At 40.3% G+C, this 18,749-nt stretch overlaps 1 protein-coding gene across 20 annotated transcripts in view; it reads left to right on the forward strand.

Annotated features, from left to right (window-relative positions):
* The window catches only part of SP100 (SP100 nuclear antigen), a 123,896-nt gene that overhangs the window by 101,085 nt on the left and 4,062 nt on the right, over positions 1-18,749 (forward strand). For 4 of the 20 annotated variants that reach the window (XM_054258020.2, XM_078328792.1, XM_078328795.1 and 1 more), the window contains 3 exons: positions 2,523-2,729; positions 16,800-16,915; positions 18,406-18,526. In XM_054258020.2, coding sequence (XP_054113995.1) covers positions 2,523-2,729; positions 16,800-16,915; positions 18,406-18,526 — 444 coding nt within the window. Of the gene's footprint in view, positions 1-2,522; positions 2,730-12,939; positions 14,054-16,799; positions 16,916-18,405; positions 18,527-18,749 lie in introns of those variants that run through there. The other 16 variants (XM_008999672.6, XM_078328790.1, XM_008999676.5 and 13 more) reach the window with 11 other exon arrangements.

The raw sequence follows: 18,749 nt of genomic DNA on the forward strand, positions 1-18,749 counted from the left end.
AGATGAACTAATGGAAAATTCCCCCTAAAATGTGTGTATAGCCAAATGTCACACAGGGCAGCAAACAACAAAAAAATTCTCTCCTTTTCTTTTATATTTACCTCACACACACACACGCGCGCACGCACACGCACACACACACACACACACACACACAGAGTTCTGCAAGGGAAAAAGTTTTTTTTGAAAGTTAAAATAATTTATTGAATTTAAAGGAAAAACTCTCATTACGTTTAAATGAAAGACACTTAGCCTGAAAGCAAACCTTATTTTCTAGCTCAGACATTATCGTGTTTTTTGTACTTTAAGTTCTGGGGTACATGTGCAGATCTTGCAGGATTGTTGCATAGGTACACACATGCCATGGTGGTTTGCTGTCTCCATCCCCCCTTCACCTACATCAGGCATCTCTCCCAGTGTTATTCCTCCCCCAACCTCCCCAGCCCCCTGCTGTCCATCCCCTACTCCCCCACCCCACAACATACCCCAGTATGTGATATTCCCCTCCCTGTGCCCATGTGTTCCCATTGTTCAATACCTGCATATGAGTGAGAACGTGCAGTGTTTTCTGTTCTTGTGTCAGTTTGCTGAGAATGAGGGTTTCCAGATTCATCCACATCCCTACAAAGGACACAAACTCATCGTTTTTTTTATGGCTGCATAGTATTACATGGTGTATATGTGCCACATTTTCTTTAGCCAGTCTATCATTGATAGGTGGGAAAATTTTTAAGTGGGAGCCAGAGTGTCCTGTGAGGCTGCTGACCTGGAAAATCTTTTCCTTTGTGGAGAGGCCCTTTGGCCCCAGCAAAGGGACTGCACAGACTTCACTTCCATTTGTGAAGGTGAATTCTGCCTCCATGGAAGTAGTTTGTGGAGTTGATAGACCAATGGTCTTCATGCTACATGTATTCTATGGAAAAATGGCGAGATCACTGATACCTTCCATGGCCTCTCCAAGGTTGGGTATAAGAAAGAACCTGGTGAAGGAAGGAGATGGAAAAACTTCCATTTTCCTAAGCTCTGACATAGGTGACCTTGGATATTTCTGCCATACCAGGAAGTCACAATCTTTACAGAGCTGGCTCCTGGGGCTACCAGCTCCACTGGCTTTACGACCGGAGACTCAGTGACGAGGCTCTGCAACCACTGATTTTCTGGAGAGAGACATTATTTGATATAATTATTAAAACCAAACATATCTATCCAGTGCCAGACAGTCGAGGGTGACACAGACTGGTCTAGTCAATTGAGCTGACCATCTCCCGTCCCTTCATCACAGGCACCCTCTCTCCACTCCCTGAGGGCCCATGACTCTTAGGTGCTGTGGTGCAATTGCCTCAGTTCTCAGAGGCTCTCTCCAGAGGGTCGGTCTCCCCTCTCCCCTTGGTTTCTAACGCTTGTGTCACTCTCAGCACTGTGTGGGAAGTGCTACTGTTGCCAGCTTCCCTGCTTGTAAGTTTTTTGTTAAACCTGCTGGGGATAACTGAGATACTCCAGGATCACAAGATATAAAATTTCAAGCTAATCACTTACTGGCTATTAAGAAACCTCTTCTCCCAAGTGACAAATGTGTTTATTTTTTCATGCACTTATGTGTCCATTCAACAAACAACTGTGGAGCCACCGCAAAGCTCCAGGTGATGGGCTTGGCCAAGGAAATAATGCAAAATAAAGGAGGCCAAAAGGATGAACCTTAAGGATTCTGTCAGCCTCATTGTCTTATCTGGGTGATAAGCAATGGGAAAGTAAGAGATTCTAGACATTAATATACTATAATTTATCTTAGCCCAAAGGCCCAGATTGCTTCTGGCAGGTGGTAATATGGCTACCTTTCTATCGTTGTGCCTCGGATCACACTGAGTGGTTTGTCTAAGGCCTCTCTGCCCTGGGCTACTGACAAAAGCTGAAGCAGTCATTGTTCCAGACCGGAAGAAGGCCAAGTCATTCCACAGACACCCAAGGTCAAAGCAAACTCTCAAGATTCAGGAGAAAGTGGAGAGGTGCTTACCTTCAGGAGAAGAGCTACAGCTCTGGGGACCTTGGAGGCATTTTGTCTTTAGGGATGTAGCTTTCTGAGAGAGCTGCAGAAAGTGATGAGGTTCTTCTCTGGGACACCTGCGTGGCCTGTGATCATTGGGGACTGTGGAGGAAGAGTCAGCAGATTCCCGTTGCAGCTTCTCTGGATGGAATGACACTTCAAAATTGAGACGAACATGCCTGTCGGCCACTTGAAGTAGGAGGACCAATAGAGTTGCTCCAGCTCAGTCTCCCTGAATGGCTTCACAACGGCCTGCCTTGGGTGTGAGAGACAGGAAATGGCACTTGCATTGGGCCAAACTGTCACAGACACATAATTTAGTGCTTTTTTATTCTCCAGTTAGATGTACAGGCCCATAAAAGCAGACATTAAACAAAAGAAGGGTTGCGGCATGAATCCCTTAAAAATGAAGTCTGCTCAAATCTGGGGTTAATGAAAAATCACACTCAATGTTGTAAGCCAATCTTTCTGTTTTTTTCAGCAGAGAATACTGAAGTCTCGCAACAATACCTTAGTTGACCCTTGTGTAAGTATAAGTTTGCAACTACAACCCCAAAATGGTTCAGGCATTTCTCCAGACACACTATGTCATGACGGCCTTTCCCCAAAGCGTGCTCAGTCTCAGTTGGAGTATGTTGCTGTGTGTGATGAGCAAAGAATACCAGATGCATCACCAGATGCAAACCAGGTAAATGGGTCTGGGATTGGGTGTCTCAGTGAAAAAGCATCCTTGTGTTTCTATAGAAATCTTCTAATTTCCTCATTTCCCATGGAAAGTGAGTATGGGAGGCTGAGCTCTAGATCACTGAGGTCTCCAGAGACAAGTAATGGGCAGGGCTGGCCTGCTGATTAGGGAGAATGATCAAATGTCAGAGAATAAAAGCATTTTCAAGTAGGTGGTGTGGATGGGAAGGAAAATCCCAAATATCTACTCCAAGGTGCAGGCAGAGCTCTGTCAGCAAGAAGGAACAGACTGAGCCAAGCTGTTGAGTTCAAGGTGTGGACTCTGTCATTAATCCTGCAGAGGAACACACACACAGGAAAAGTGAGTCTCTTGTGAAGCCCCTATTGCTAGTCTGGGGGGAGGTTTACGCTCAGTGTGCTGAGCTGGTTAGGACAAAAACCATCACCATCTGACAAATGACAAGGCATGTTTACCCTCACTTCTTGACTGTTGCTCAATGATTCCACAGGCTCCAGTCAGTATCAACCAAAATTAAGGCTGTTTAGGAATAAATAATTTTTTGAGACAGTATCTTGCTGTGTCACCCAGGCTGGAATGCAGTGGTGAAATCACAGCTCACACCAGCCTCAATCTGCTGGGCTTAAGTGAACCTCCCACCTCAGTCTTCCAAGTAGCCAGGATTACAGGTACCTGTCACCACATCAACAAATTTCCTAAAATTTTTGTAGAGCCAGTGTCTTACTATGTTGCCCAGGCTTGTCTTGAACTCCCGAGCTCAAGAATCCCACCTCAGCCTCCCAAAGTGCTAGGATTACGGGCATGAGCCACAGTGCTGGCCAGGAAGAAATAATTTGATAATGATTTATTGAAAGCCAGATGTGAGGAGTGACTCAATAAAATACACCCACGAAGCTGGGAGTGTTTGAAGTCTGTTACAAGTTGAAATGCTTTTATAACAGAGGTCCCCAAACTTTTTGACACCAGGGACCAATTTTGTAGAAGACAGTTTTTCCATGGACCAGGGTGGGGGCAGGGGCAGGATGGTTTCAGGATGTTTTAAGCACATTAAATTTATCCTGCACTTTATTTCTATTATTATAACATTGTAACACAAAATGAAAGAATGAAATAATTACACAACTCACCATCAAGTAGAGTCAGTGGGAGTCCTGAGCTTGTTTTTCTGCAACTAAACGGTCCTATCTATGGGTGATGGAAGATAGGGACAGATCATCAGGCATTAGATTCTCATAAGAAGCACACAACCTAGATCCCTCCCATGCACAGTTTACATGTTTGCATTCCTGTAAGAATCTAATGCTGCTGCTGATCTGACATGAGGCAGTGCTCAGGCGGTAATGCGAGCAATGGGGAGTGCGGTGAACACAGATGAAACTTCAGTGGCTTGCCCACCGCTCACCTTCTGCTGTGTGGCCCAGTTCCTAACAGGCCATTGATTGGTATGGATCCATAGCCCAGGAGTTGGGGAACCCTGTTTTATAGAAAAGGTTAGGAGAAGAGAGGGACTCCTCACACCAAAGCTGTCCCTTCTCATTGAAGGGTACAAATACAGAAGTTGACAATTATTGGATACAGATTGCAACACACAGGCTCAAATGTCTCCATGCAGGACAATCAGTAAACCTCTAAGATTCAGAAATGTCTCAGTGTCCTTTTCAGGGTTACTAGGTTATGCATTAATCACTGTGTCAACAATTTAAGAGACTCATGATAAGATTCAGGGACAGGATTTCACCATGAATCACAAGACCTTCCCAAGGTGGGTTACTTTGAAAGCCTGTTTACTTTTAAACTAAACTGCCAAATGTGTCCTATAGTTATCACATTCCCCTTTTGATCAAAAAAAAAAAAATCTTCCCATGGAAGCATCATTGATCAATCTGCCAGGTTAGGGGAATAGATGTTCTTCATTCCCTATCAATGGGAAGGCTTATATCCAGGAAGTTGTGTCCCCAAAACATTATTATTTGCAGGCAGGCCAGTTTGCTAACACCATGGGGTCGTGACACATGATTACATGCTATTCTCCTGAATGATAAGTCATCTCACTAGGAAATCATTATTTTGGCCTTAGCCATTGATCAAGCAGAAATGCAAATAATGAGTAACATAATAGCCCCAAAAAATTACATTGTGTTTATTATTAGGTTGGCACAAAAAGTAATTGCAGTTTTCACCATTACTTCTGATGGTAAAAACCACAATTACTTTTTTGCACCAACCTAATATTGTAATCGTAACAACTTGAAAAACATAATAGAATAAGGAAATTAGTCCTGAGGGTAACCAAAGCAAGTCATCAATTTATAGTTGCTGTTGCTTGTTGAATCATCTCTAGTTTTCAGAATTTCATAATTTGACTTTTCTTGGAAGAAGTAAACCAATGAGAGATACATAGCATTAATAATTTGAATAGGAGAAATATAATGCACACAAAAATTATAATCAAAAAGAGAATTTTTATACAAGAATGGGAAAGAACCTATTCCATTAGGGAACCAACTAAGAAAGAAAATTAAATCCAAATTCCCCTTTAGGGACTGACTATAGCCAGGAAATGATTCAGTCCAAATTTCAAGCAAATAATAATTTTTTTTAAACTCAAAAACAATGGTCAGGGCTAGAATCTAATAACAGGTATGCTATAATTTTCTTCTGAAAAATAATTTTTCTCTCTTTGATCTCTCTTTTCTGCCAAAGAAAAATCATAGGCCAATTTCACTTGCAATATAAGTTTTAGCCTTATTGTGCTTGACCCGATTATTTGTACAAAATGCAACAGGAATAGTGATTGTCCATATAGGCTCCCTTTAAGCTGGCTTTGCTGGAACTTTTTCATAAGACATGTTAGATTATACTTTTAAAACTTCTTTAGGCTAGAAAGCCAAGCCAAGGATTCATTATCAGATTACGCTTGTACTACTTGTAAAAATTGGATAAATTCCTCCCTTCTTGAAGTCCCCCAAACACCTCGAGATTTCTGGGCCTGTCAGGAAGGGACATCATTTGCCATGAGGTCAAAACCCTACAAGGGAACTGTGTAGACAAGGTACCAGGTCAGCCTTCTTTCAAGTCTATTGGCTTTATGGAGAATTCATGTAGAGAGAGAAATGCAGCTGTTTTGGTTTGGCTCACAAAAGTATACTTTCCCTAATTGCTGTCAGATATAAATGACTTAAAGAGAAATTTTCTTGACTTTTGAATGTTTCAAACAGAAAGTCATAAAAGTCACGTTAGTCCTCCATTGATTTCACCTCATGTAATTCTTATTCTGCTGGTGTTGGGTTAGCAATCTTCATGAAGACATCAGTTTTTCATTAGAGTTCTGGAAGTTTTTATTTCACCTAACTATATGATCTCCAAAGTTATCAGAAACCTATATTCAATAGTATTTGTCAGAGGCTTTTCATAGCAATAGCAATTTCGGATTATAGTTGTTGACTTCAAATGCTTATAAAGAAAAATTTAAAACATTAACTGTTGATGTCAAAAACTTAGAATAACCATGGTTAAAATCTGACAGAAGTTTCCAATTGACAAGAAATTTAGATGTTTTGGTTATGTGCAGCATTCTAAGATAACAACCAGAATCATGACTGACAGTGTCACATTAAAACTATTACATTTTTACAAATGTCAAATAATCTTTAGGATATTCACATTAATAATGTCTATACAAATATGACTTTAGAAAATATTTAACATAATAAAATTATGACTGATAACAGATTTTTATAAATTTATATAATTTTGGAGCATTTTATCAATAACATACTCAGAAGTATAACTGAAAGAAGATCTAGTGTCACATATCATTTTACAGTTCTCCCATACAATTTACCAAATCAGTCTAATCATTTAACATCTTGGCAAGAGGAGAGATACATTCTTTGAGACTCCTCAGAGGTCTGACTGGAAAATACCAAAGTGAGCTTTAGGTCAAAAAAACTTAATTTAGGATTTTGATCTTGTGGAAATCTGCCAAAGATGTCAAAAGGTATAAAACACTTGATCGAAATGGAATCACAGATCCTTGTAAAATGATAATTATTCTTATTATTAACCAGAGCAATAATCAAAAGACTTCAAAAGCAATACAGAAAGTTACATGGATGTAAATATCTTAGCCTTTTAAAGCTCAGTTTTCTTGAGTAATCAAAAACTTAATAAAGACAATACAGAGACTTTCTTAATAAAAATAAGTTTTTGGCTAGGCATGATGGCTCACACCTGTAATCCCAGCACTGTGGGAAGCCGAGGCAGGTGGATCACCTGAAGTCAGAAATTTGAGACCATCCTCATTAACATGGTGAAACTCTGTCTCTCCTAAAAATGCAAACAAACAAAAAAATTAACCAGGTGTGATGGCATATGCCTGCAGTCCCAGATACTCAGGTGGCTTAGGCAGGAGAATCGCTGGAGCCCAGAAGGCAGAGGTTGCAGTGAGCTGAGATTGCACCACTGCACTCTAGCCTGGGTGACAGAGTGAGACTCCATCTCAAAAAAAAAAGTTTTAAAGAGAAAGAGATTTCAGAATTAAAAATTAGCACCTCTTTTAATTTTATTAAAAGCAAAGCAATATTTTAAGCAAATCTTGTTGTTCTAACACAGGGAACCAAAATTTTTGTTTTTTATTAGTGTATTTTTATTATCAAATATCAATCTTTTCAAAGACTTATTTCCTTTTATAGCCAGCTTGATTATATACAAAATTTATTTCATAAGTTTTCTTTTCACAAACCTTACGACTTACACAGATTGTTTATGAAATGCTTGGACTTTTTGCTTTTTTCCTGTACTTTCTTAAGTAACTACACATTTTACATTAGAACAAAAAATTCACCATACAGGACTGTTTTTTCATGCAAAATTATTCTCTTTTAACCTACCTTACCAAAAATATTCATAACTTTCTTCACTTCTCTTTCTCTTTCTTATGGTCCCATTCTATATTGCTCCTTATTTTAAAGCAACCTTAAATAACCCCTGAATTAGACACAATTATTTTTCTCAGTAAAGAACATATTTTTATGCCTTCTTATAATTTTGTCATCAAAAACACATCTTACTTTTTTGACATATTTTAAATATACAATTATATATATTAATTAGAATGTTTAAACTTTCAGTAACTTTAAATTTTATTGAAAATCTAGGAAACAAAAAATCTTGAATTGTCTCTCACATAACAGTATTTTACAAATGAGAACTCTTTTATAATTTTTATAAACATTATTCCATAACAAAAACTTTTTTATCTTAATGGGAAATGGCCCAGACATTTGATGAGCCTCTATTTTTGAATTTAATTTAGCAAAACTTTGATATTATAAATTACATTAAATGTTTATATATGTTTATCCCATTTACATTTTCTTTATTTACTTTTAACAATTAATCTAGATTACTTATGAAAACTGATATGTTAGATAAAAGTAGTCATCATTTCAATTTATTTTCATGTCAACCATTTTTATAGCCTGTGAATATCAGATGTTCACTGAAGAACCTTAAAGTTAAATATTATGGGTATTTTGCTGATTACTTAGGAGATAGTTGTTTAAAGCAAAAATATTCAATAAGTCATACTTATCAAAAAAGATTTATTCAAGTCATGTGAACTTAGAAAATATTTGGGATTAATAATTCATGAGCATTAATGTATTTATAAGTCAATCTGGTACATCGTAGAGATTTTATAGCTTTGATTTTAAAATTTTGGTCATGAATTATGTAAAATTCACTAGTTTAAAAGGAGAATTAAATTAAATTGTGCCTTTGAAAATACAACTAGTTAAAGCTATCTGTCCTACATGACCAAAGCCTTTACTGAGTATAGCAAATTTATATCTTAAACACAGAGAAAGAAAGAATTTAATCCTTCCATAAGGCCAATGAAGTTTTACATCTCCAAGGGACTGAAGTCCAGCAGGGCATTTGAAGGGTATAGTCTGATATTGGGTAAAGGGTGTTATTGGTCTTAATTGCACTTTAATGGAGGTGGTTGACTATATTTTACCAATGTCGCTGGGAGATTGGGAGAATAAATGATCCAGCAAAGCTTGCAATAATGCGTCTATGTCAGTCATTAGTCCTGGTTCAGAAAAAACTGTTGGATCTGTATTGTGATAATTTTAGTAGTTTCATTTTCTTTTTTTATAATTTATTTATTTTACTTTAGGTGCATACTATATCTGGCATTTCTCCCCATGTTATCCCTCCCCACCCCCATTGTCTCTCCCCTACCCCGCCAACTGTCCCATGTGTGATGCTCCTCTCCCTGACTTCACGTGGTCTCATTGTTCAATTTTCATTCTTTAGTTGTTCTGTTTGCTTCTCTGTTCTAAATTTAAATACATTTTCCCCTTTTGAGAGAGAAAAAAAGTGTGTATTGTGACATTCCAAAAATCCTTACCTAAAGCCTTATGGGAGCCAAGAGAACAAGCAGAAAGGAACAAATTCAGATAAGGAAGAATAAGAAGGCACAGGGGCAGAAGGAGGAAGAGCAGTTGGAAGTTAAAGGGAGAAAGCTTTTGAAATCTTTTTCAAATCAGAAATAGTGTGAAATAGCCTTTTGCTTCTCTCTTCAATGAAGACCATTTTTTTCCCATAATTTCTTTTAGGAGCATCTCACTGCTATTGAAAGTAAGTCAATCTGTCTGGTTCTAAAAACCAGCCTTTTTCAATTGTGCATGGCAATACATCAGCTTAGGCATTTCCAAAAGATCCTTATATTGGCCACTGCTGCTTATGACCATTCAGGGTTACATGGGTCCAATTATCTAAGTACTTGGAAGAAGAAGGACCCTAAGCATTACAGATCAAATCAGCTGGTGCTGATAGAGGCAGTGTACCCTCAGTCATGGAAAATACATTTTCCATCTTGGTTTGTTTTGAGTGAGACAAGTAATATAGTGGGTCAAGTGTGGTGATTTTAAATTTTCCTTTCCCAAAATTTCACTCAATAGGCTAAAAAGATTCGCTTACATGTCTGTAACTCCAGAGTCACCTCCAAGAAGTTTCAGGTATTCATGGGCAAGAGATAATCAATTTTTATGAAGCCTGCCAGCTGAGCAAAAAGTTAACAATGTGAAGATTTTCCTATGAGACCGCTCCGTGTTGTGGGGGCTATGCTCTGACACCTCTGCTATTTTGGGTTTCTTAAAAGCCATTTGGTCATAGACAGAGAACATTTCTTAACTTTGGTCACAGACAGAGATCGTTTCTTAACTTTGGAACAAGAGTGCCCTCCCTCATGCACTCAAAAATGAGAAAGCTATGGAAAGGTTGTCCTATCTCAAACCTTCAGTGAAACAATTTGCAGAGCTCTTATTTTACACTTCCCTAGGATTCAACAAAATCTCCTATTTAGCCCAGGAGGAAACCAGCTTCAAAAAACCAGAAATTCCACCAAGACGGGAGGTGCATTGATTTTGGGAGGAACTCATCTGCAAAATCAGCCAGGGCATCCGAGTTCAGGAACACAATGTATTCATTGCCAGTACCTGCACAAAGGTTGGAAGCTGCACTATGTGGTCCAGGGAGGTCACTGCAAAATTCTGCCAAAATTCTACACCAGAAAGTTGACCAAAATTAAGCCTGTTGAGAAAGAAGTAATTTGATAACAGTTTATTGAAGGCCCAAATGTGAGGATCAACCTAAGAAAACACACCAACAAAGTTGAAAGTGTTCCAGAGTCTGTTACAAGTTGGAATGCTTTTGTACGTAGGGTCAGGAGAAGGAAGAGGGACTCCTCACACCAGAATTGTCCTTTCTCATTGGAGAATACAATATATATACAATCTGATCATTGGATTCAGATTGCAACATACAGGCTCAAATGTCTTCATGTAAGACAATCAGTAAAACTTTATGATTCAAAAATACCGTCAGCACTCTTTCCAGGGTCAGTGGGGTATGCATTAATCAGTGTGTAAATAATTTGAGGATCTCACCATGAGATTCAGGGACAGGATTTAACCATGAATCACAAGACCTTCCCAAGGTAGGTTAATTAGGGGAGCCTGTTTACTTACAAATTAAACTGTCAAAAGTGGCATGTAGGTTTTCACTGTCCTTTCTCTGCTTGCCATGTGGATGCCGAGAAAAGGGGGTCTGCTGAACCTGAAACTGACCCAATTGTCCCGTAGAACTGATGTTTACAGTTTCTTTTGAATAAACATGAAAATTGAGCCCCCAGTTTTGAAACCTCAGAAAGGTCCATTTGTCTTATCTGAGGTCCCTTCCCAGGAAACCAGCCATCAGGCCTCTCAGATTGTATCATGGAGCTGAAATTCACCAGGTCACCACATCTGGACAATGCGACCCAGACCCCTCACCCCCATGGCTGCCTAAGTGACTACCTGTTTCTTGTTGACATATTTTTTTCTTTACCCCTAATTCCTGCTTTCCTTCGTGTAGTTACATTTCTGCCCTATAAACTCCTCATTTTAGTCAGTTGGGGAGATGGATTTGAGACTGATCTCCCATATCCTTGGCTGCAGCACCTGATTAAAGCCTTCTGCCTTGGCAATACTTGTCGCAGCGATTGGCTTTCTGTGCAGTAAACAGCTGGACCTAGATCAGGGTGTTTCAATAAGAGATTTTGGTTCCCCAACAGGAAACATGTTGTTTGCATCTTGGCTGCCATGGGCCATGAGTCTCAGAGGCCCTCCTAAGCAGCTGCCCACCCAGTTGTGACTAGAGGTGAATTTTGGTTTCTCTCTGACCCTGCTGCTTCTGGCCCCAACCACACTCTTGCTTGCCTAGAAAGAACAGCCTTTGAAATTTTACATCTGCATCTGGATAGATGAGTGTCCTTTGTGGGCCCAGACAGCAAGATCTGCTCTTCTCTACTGGGGAACATTTTGAAGGAATTTTCATTTGCAGGTTGAAAAAGCTCAAATGACTGAAAGAGGGAAGCACCCTGACTTTGGTATGGACTTTCCTGATGGCTTGTTTGTAATTGTGTGTGTGTCCCAGCAACTGAGAGTTCATTGCAGGTTCCAGACAGTGGGATTGGCTCCTCTTGATTTGAGATACTTCAAAGGAATTTCTGTTTACAGGTTGAAAACGCCCAACTGATGGAGAGAGGAAAGCACCCTGACTGTTTCAGTTGGAACAGTTTTGGGGCATGTTTGTTGTGGCAGCAGATGGATCATTGCATTTTGGTGATTGTGTGTGTGTCGATATAGTTGAATTAGAATTTGATAAACTGATATTCTTTTGTAATACTGTTTAGCACCAATATTCTTTGGAATTTGGAGTTTTATCATGTTGGCCGGCTGGTCTCAAACTCCCGACCTCAAATGATCCACCTGCCTCAGCCTCCCAAAATGCTGGCCCCAGTGTTCTTTGGAGTCTGGGGAGATTTGGCCTTTAAAAATCAAACTTCCATGAAAACTGCTTCACCCAAAATTTTGGTGCACAGCCTTCACTGGATTACCTGCCAAGGCAAAGTTTAGCCATGTTAACATGTTTGCAGACTGGTGAGTTTGTATTGCTATCTCATGGCTAGAATTATTTTGTTCATGTGCATACACATTTAGATGTGTTCATGTGTATGTACCTTTATTATGTTATATATATGCCTACCAAATTGACTTATCAAAGAAAAGGTGCTGGCCAGGCATAGTGACTCACGCCTATAATCCTAGCACTTTGAGAGGCCAAGACAGGTGGGTTGCTTGAGCTTAGACATTCGAGACCAACCTGGGCAACATGGTGAAAAACCTCATCTCTATAAAAATAAGCAAATAAAAAGAAAAGAGTGTTCATTAATTAAGTTCAAAATATTTCTCAAGTTCATATGACTTAAGAAAATCTTTAATAAACAAGCTGGCTTTACAATTACTGATAAAATAAGCCAGGCACAGTGGTTCACACCTATAATCCCTGCACTTTGGGAGGCTGAGGCAGGTGGCTCACCTGAGGTCAGGAGTTCAAGACCAGCCTGACCAACATGGTGAAACCCCGTTCCTACTAAAAATACAAAAAAAAAAAAAAAATTAGCCAGCCATGGTGGTGGGCATCTGTAATCCCAGCTACTCAGAAGGCTGAGACAGGAGAATCACTTGAACCCAGGAGGCAAACGTTGCAGATCGTGCCATTGCACTCCGGCCTGGGTGACAAGAGGGAGACTCTGTCTCAACAACAACAACAACAACAAAAATTAATTTAAAAAAAACTATAGGTCAGTGTTCTGCCTGCTTCCGGACGAGCAACAAGACATGTGCTCCGGTTCTCAGACTTCCCCAGCAGCATGGCCCCAAAACGCCAGTCTCCACTCCTGCCTCAAAAGAAGAAACCAAGACCACCTCCTGCTCAGGGACTGGAGGAGACATCGGCCTCAGCAGGTTTGCTGGAGAAGGGAGAAAAAGAACAGCAAGAAGCAATTGAACACATTGATGATGTACAAAATGAAATAGACAGACTTAATGAACAAGCCAGTGAGAAGATTTTGAAAGTAGAACAGAAATATAACAAATTCCGCCAACCATTTTTTCAGAAGAGGTCAGAATGGATTGCCAAAATCCCAAATTTTTGGGTAACAACATTTGTCAACCATCCACAAGTGTCTGCACTGCTTGGGGAGGAGGACGAAGAGGCACTGCATTATTTGACCAGAGTTGAAGTGACAGAATGTGAAGATATTAAATCAGGTTACAGAATAGATTTTTATTTTGATGAAAATCCTTACTTTAAAAATAAAGTTCTCTCCAAAGAATTTCATCTGAGTGAGAGTGGTGATCTATCTTCAAAGTCCCCTGAAATCAAATGGAAATCTGGAAAGGATTTGACAAAACGTTCAAATCAAACGCAGAATAAAGCCAGCAGGAAGAGGCAGCATGAGGAGCCAGAGAACTTCTTTAGCTGGTTTACTGACCATTCTGATGCAGGTGCTGATAAATTAGGAGAGGTCATCAAAGATGATATTTGGCCAAACCCATTACAATACTACTTGGTTCCTGATATGGATGATGAAGAAGGAGAAGGAGAAGAAGAAGAAGAAGAAGAAGAAGATGATGATGATGATGATGATGATGAAGAGGAGGAAGGATTAGAAGATATTGATGAAGAAGGGGATGAGGATGAAGGTGAAGAAGATGAAGATGATGATGAAGGGGAGGAAGGAGAGGAGGATGAAGGAGAAGATGACTAATAGAACACTGATGGATTCCAACCTTCCTTTTTTTAAATTTTCTCCAGTCCCTGGGAGCAAGTTGCAGTTGTTTTTTTTTTCTTCCCTCTTGTGCTCAGTCACCCTGTTTTTGAGGTCTCTTTTCTCTACACCATGGTTCTCAACTTATTTGGGGGGGAAATATCTTGAGCGGATACAATGGGAAAAGAGTCTCTACCCCTTTCTGTTTGGAATTCATTTTTATCCCTTCCTGACTGAACAAAAACTGTATGGAATCAATACCACCGAGCTCTGTGGGAAAAAAGAAAAACGTGCTCCCTTCGCTCTGCTGGAAGCTGGAGGGTGCTAGGCCCCTGGGTAGTAGTGCATAGAATTCTAGCTCTTTTCCTCCTTTCTCTGTATATTGGGCTCAGAGAGTACACTGTGTCTCTATGTGAATATGGACAATTAGCATTTACCAACATGTATTTGTCTACTTTCTCTTGTTTAAAAAAAAGAAAAAATAACTTTTAAAAATGGGGTTATAGAAGGTCAGCAAAGGGTGGGTCTGAGATGTCTGGGTGGGGTAAGTGGGCATCTTGACAACATGGCTTCTCCTTTGGCATGTTTAACTGTGACATTTGACAGGCATCCTTGCAGTTGAAGATGACACTTTTAAAATAAATTCTCTCCTAATGATGACTTGAGCCCTGCCACTCAATGGGAGAATCAGCAGAACCTGTAGGATCTTATTTGGAATTGACATTCTCTACTGTAATTTTGTTCCTGTTTATTTTTAAATTTTCTTTTTGTTTCACTGGAAAGGAAAGATGATGCTCAGTTTTAAACGTTAAAAGTGTACAAGTGCTTTGTTACAATAAAACTAAATGTGTACACAAACGATTTGATGCTCTTCTCTCAGCACAGGTCTGCTTACCTTCCAAGTTTGACTTGTACAACATCACTGTCAAACTTTGTCACCCTAACTTCATATTTTTTTGATACGCACTTTGCAGGATGACCTCAGGGCTATGTGGATTGAGTAACGGGATCTGAATCAATGTATTGATATCACCATAGCTGGGAAAGTGGGTACAATTTGCCATTGGTTTCTGAAAGTACTCACATCATTTGGGATACCAGATTGCTCAATACTTTGAGTATATTGTGCCCTTGATTTTTATCTCCAAGTGGCAGTTTTTAAAATTGGCCATTTACCTGGATATAAAATAATAGTACCTGCCACCACCATCCAACAGACCTGGTGCTCTCATGCCAAGTTATACGTGGGACAGTTGCTGGCATGTCTTCATTGGCTATATAAAATGTGGCCAAGGAGATAGGCTCTCAGAGTAAGGAGTCTGCGATGGTTGGCGGTAACTGTCCCAGCTCTCTGGTATAAAGTTCTCAAATGTGACTATGTGAATCTGGGTGGAATAATGGACTCAGCTCTGTCTGCTCAATTCCATTGTGCAGAGAAGCACCCTAATGCATAAGCTTTTTAATGCTGTAAAATATAGTAGCTGAAATTAAATGCCACTTTTTCAGAGGTGAATTAATGGACAGTCCGGTGAAATTCAAAAGCTTTTTGATGTATAAAACTTGATAAATGGAACTATTCCATCAATAGGCAAAAGTGTAACAACCTGTCTAGATGGATAGTATGTAATTTCCGCACAGGTCTCTGTTTAGTAAATACTTCACTGTATACTGAACAGGGATCTTGCGCCAATAAAGGAACATAAAGATTAAAAAAGAAACAAAACAAAACTATAAACCCAGCCAAACAAAATGATCTTTCTTTTAATAAGAAAGACTAAGTTAATGTTGTTGATTTAATGAAAACACTTGAATCCTCTGAGTTATTGATGGGAATACCCATGTAGTTAATTTAAGGTTCTTACTCAGGTGAACATTTGAAATTCACAGGTTATAAAATGGCTAACAAGGAAATGATGCATAAATAATCTAATAAACTACTGAGTCTCATCTGTTACAACAAAAAGGAGAAACAGTTACAAGACCCCACACCAGGGCAAGCTCAGGCACTCCCCGTGGAGATGTGCCCAAGGAATGGCTCCAAATAGGCCACTCGAATTCTGCCACTGAAAGGGAACACATGGGCAAGATATATCTTACAGCCTAGAATTTTCTCATACATGTGACTTTAGTCTCTTCTTTGTATAGTGACTTTGTAGATGAAGAGAAATTACCACACCTTACATGCTAAGTTGACTAAGTCATGGGGGCTCTTCCTCCAGGTTCCCAGAGCAAAAAGTAAAAAGGCTTGTACTCCCTGGTGCCCACCTGATCATCTTGCCCATGGATTTTCCCTCCTAGAGGTACTGCTGCAGGCCCAGGGCCCTCCAAGCAAAGAACTGACATCCAGGAACTCCTCCCCAAGCCCTTTCTTCAACTCATTTTTGCGTATGGCAAGAGTGTGGGTTGCAGTGATATCTCAGAAGTTTACTCCATCAAATTAATTTCTCAGTAAATCACCCTTTGACAAGTCAGTTTATTTATTTATTTTTTTTAATTTTTTATTGGATTATAGGTTTTGGGGTATATGAGCAGAGCATGCAAGACAGTTTAAAGAATACAACATAGACAGTTAGAAAAGACACTATTTCTGGGCCCGGTTTTGCCAGCTGCATAATAAATTGATCAAAGTATCTCTAATTCATCATATTTTTGTCACTAGTTATGTCAGAATCTCTGCTTTCATAAACAAAACTTTTCTGGCCTGACACACAACCTCTATCTCCTGAACTTTTCTGCAGACCAAAATGTTTTCTGAGATCTCCACTCAGTAATCCTTCATATTTCGAGGAGAGAAATTTACAAGTGTGCCCTTGATACATGAAAAGGTCACATGTTCTAGGATCCCAGGGTTTCACTGATTTCAGTGATGTCTACATTATCTCCCCTTCTAGCCAGAAAATTCAAATATTTGTAAGGTGTGCAACAAAGGGGGAACGCTGTTTTGCTGTGACACTTGCCCACGATCCTTTCATGAACACTGCCACATCCCGCCTGTGGAAGCTGAGAAGTGAGTAAGACGTGTTCCCTTCCCTGAGCCCTTCCTTCTTGTGGTACAGCTCCTCTCACCACTCATGCATACTCTGTAGAGTTTCTGTCCCTGGTTATTTGTATCTTGATGCATAAGGAGCATGCTCCTTGGTATCAGGATCCACAAGTATTATTCAAAGCTGCTGAACAGTGCTGGCAGCAGCAGATTAATGGGAAGCAAAAACTCTTCGAGTGGTTATTGGGTGCAATAATCAGAGGTGTCAACCTCCACCTCCCCTACTTGGCTCTCAGACTCATGCCCTCTGATGGGGTGATGCCATCATACACTGCCAACTGATTTAAAGGATATGACATCTGCTGTGGGACCATCACACAGTGAGTAAAGCCAGTGCTGCAGCAGTTTATCAAGCCAACTGACTCAGTCACAGGTCACATGTTGAAACCTGTGAATTCTGCAAGTATGAGTCCCCTGCCCACTTCCTTTGCTATCAAATGTCTCTTTGGATAGAGGTGATGGTGTGCAGGATACCATGGAGATTGATAAGGTGCTCTGTGAGTGGTGCCGTGGACAGAATTACAAAGGCTGAGAGGATGATCTCTACCAGGAATGTATCTGTCTCTATGAGGGCAGAGCATTGCCCTTTCATAATGGAGGAAGCTAATGTGATCCACCTGCTCCCAGGGTGTCATCTCAGGGGATCAGCATAAACCTCTGCTTTTGACCAGTTGGGCAATGTGCAGAGGCAGAAGAAAAATCAGCTGTTTTGTTGAACCCATGAATAGACCCCATCTCTGCACCAGAGTTGCAAAGTGCTCTCAACGAAGCACTTCGTAATAGGCTCCTTGAGCAAGCACTACATGGCCAAGGAGATACTGGCATCACTAGGATGGGTCATTGTGCTTACCTGAATATCAAGAGCCTTCTAGCACAGACAGCCTGGTAGAAAAGGTTGGAGAATGAATCTTGGAGCGCATGGAAGATATCTGACACCCTGTCCAGAGATTTCCTTTTCAAGAAGTTTCTGCCACACAGAGTCTAGGTATAAGATATGGCAGGGCCAAGGGAGAGGGCCTATAGCCTGTGCTCTGTGCTTACTCAGTAAAGTTGAGAAACCAGACCTTGTTTCTGATTTTTCTATGATCTGATTGACTCAATGAGGCCCAAGACTGTGCTTAAGGCATTCATTTCCAATAACTGACTGGCAAACAGGGCTCACTATTAAGTTCCCGGTGGCTCAGCTGGGGACCCCAAGTTTTGAGGTGAATGAGATTCCATCACTTACTGGGCACTTCGCCCAACAGATGATCATCCCTGCTACCGATACTGGTGGGAGGTCACGCCTTTGGCTATTGAGTCCAAATGGGGCTCTAGTGCAGAGGCGTCCAAGAAAGAAATTGGATACAAGGTGGAAACCACCAGTCATTCTTGAGCAGAGGATCTGAACAACTGTAGGATTGGCAGCTGATTCACTGAACTTGCCATTGCTCACTTGATGCCCAATCTCTCAGGGACCCGTGGAGTTGCATCTTCTGCAGGATAAAGGCTATTCAGGAAAGATGCCCAGAAAGCCAACCATGTCGTCAGGAATCTGAAGTCCTGATGAGGGAGATGCTGCCCGAGGAGCAGCTGGTGAGTTAAAAATGTGCACCTGAAGCCTCCTTCTTTCTGTTCACCTGGGCAGGAGAAGCACAGTCTTGAAAAGAGCTCAAGGAATGGAGCCCAAAGGCAAACTGCTGGCCCATGGTGTGCTTTCCTCCATGACATAACCCTACATTTCATATTCCAAAGAAAATTCCCCTGTCCAAAGAAAATACCCATTCCATGTTTGTTTCAAAGAGTCCACAGGTTTGGG

Source organism: Callithrix jacchus, chromosome 6, assembly GCF_049354715.1.
Source record: "Callithrix jacchus isolate 240 chromosome 6, calJac240_pri, whole genome shotgun sequence".
Taxonomy (NCBI): Eukaryota; Metazoa; Chordata; class Mammalia; order Primates; family Cebidae; genus Callithrix; species Callithrix jacchus.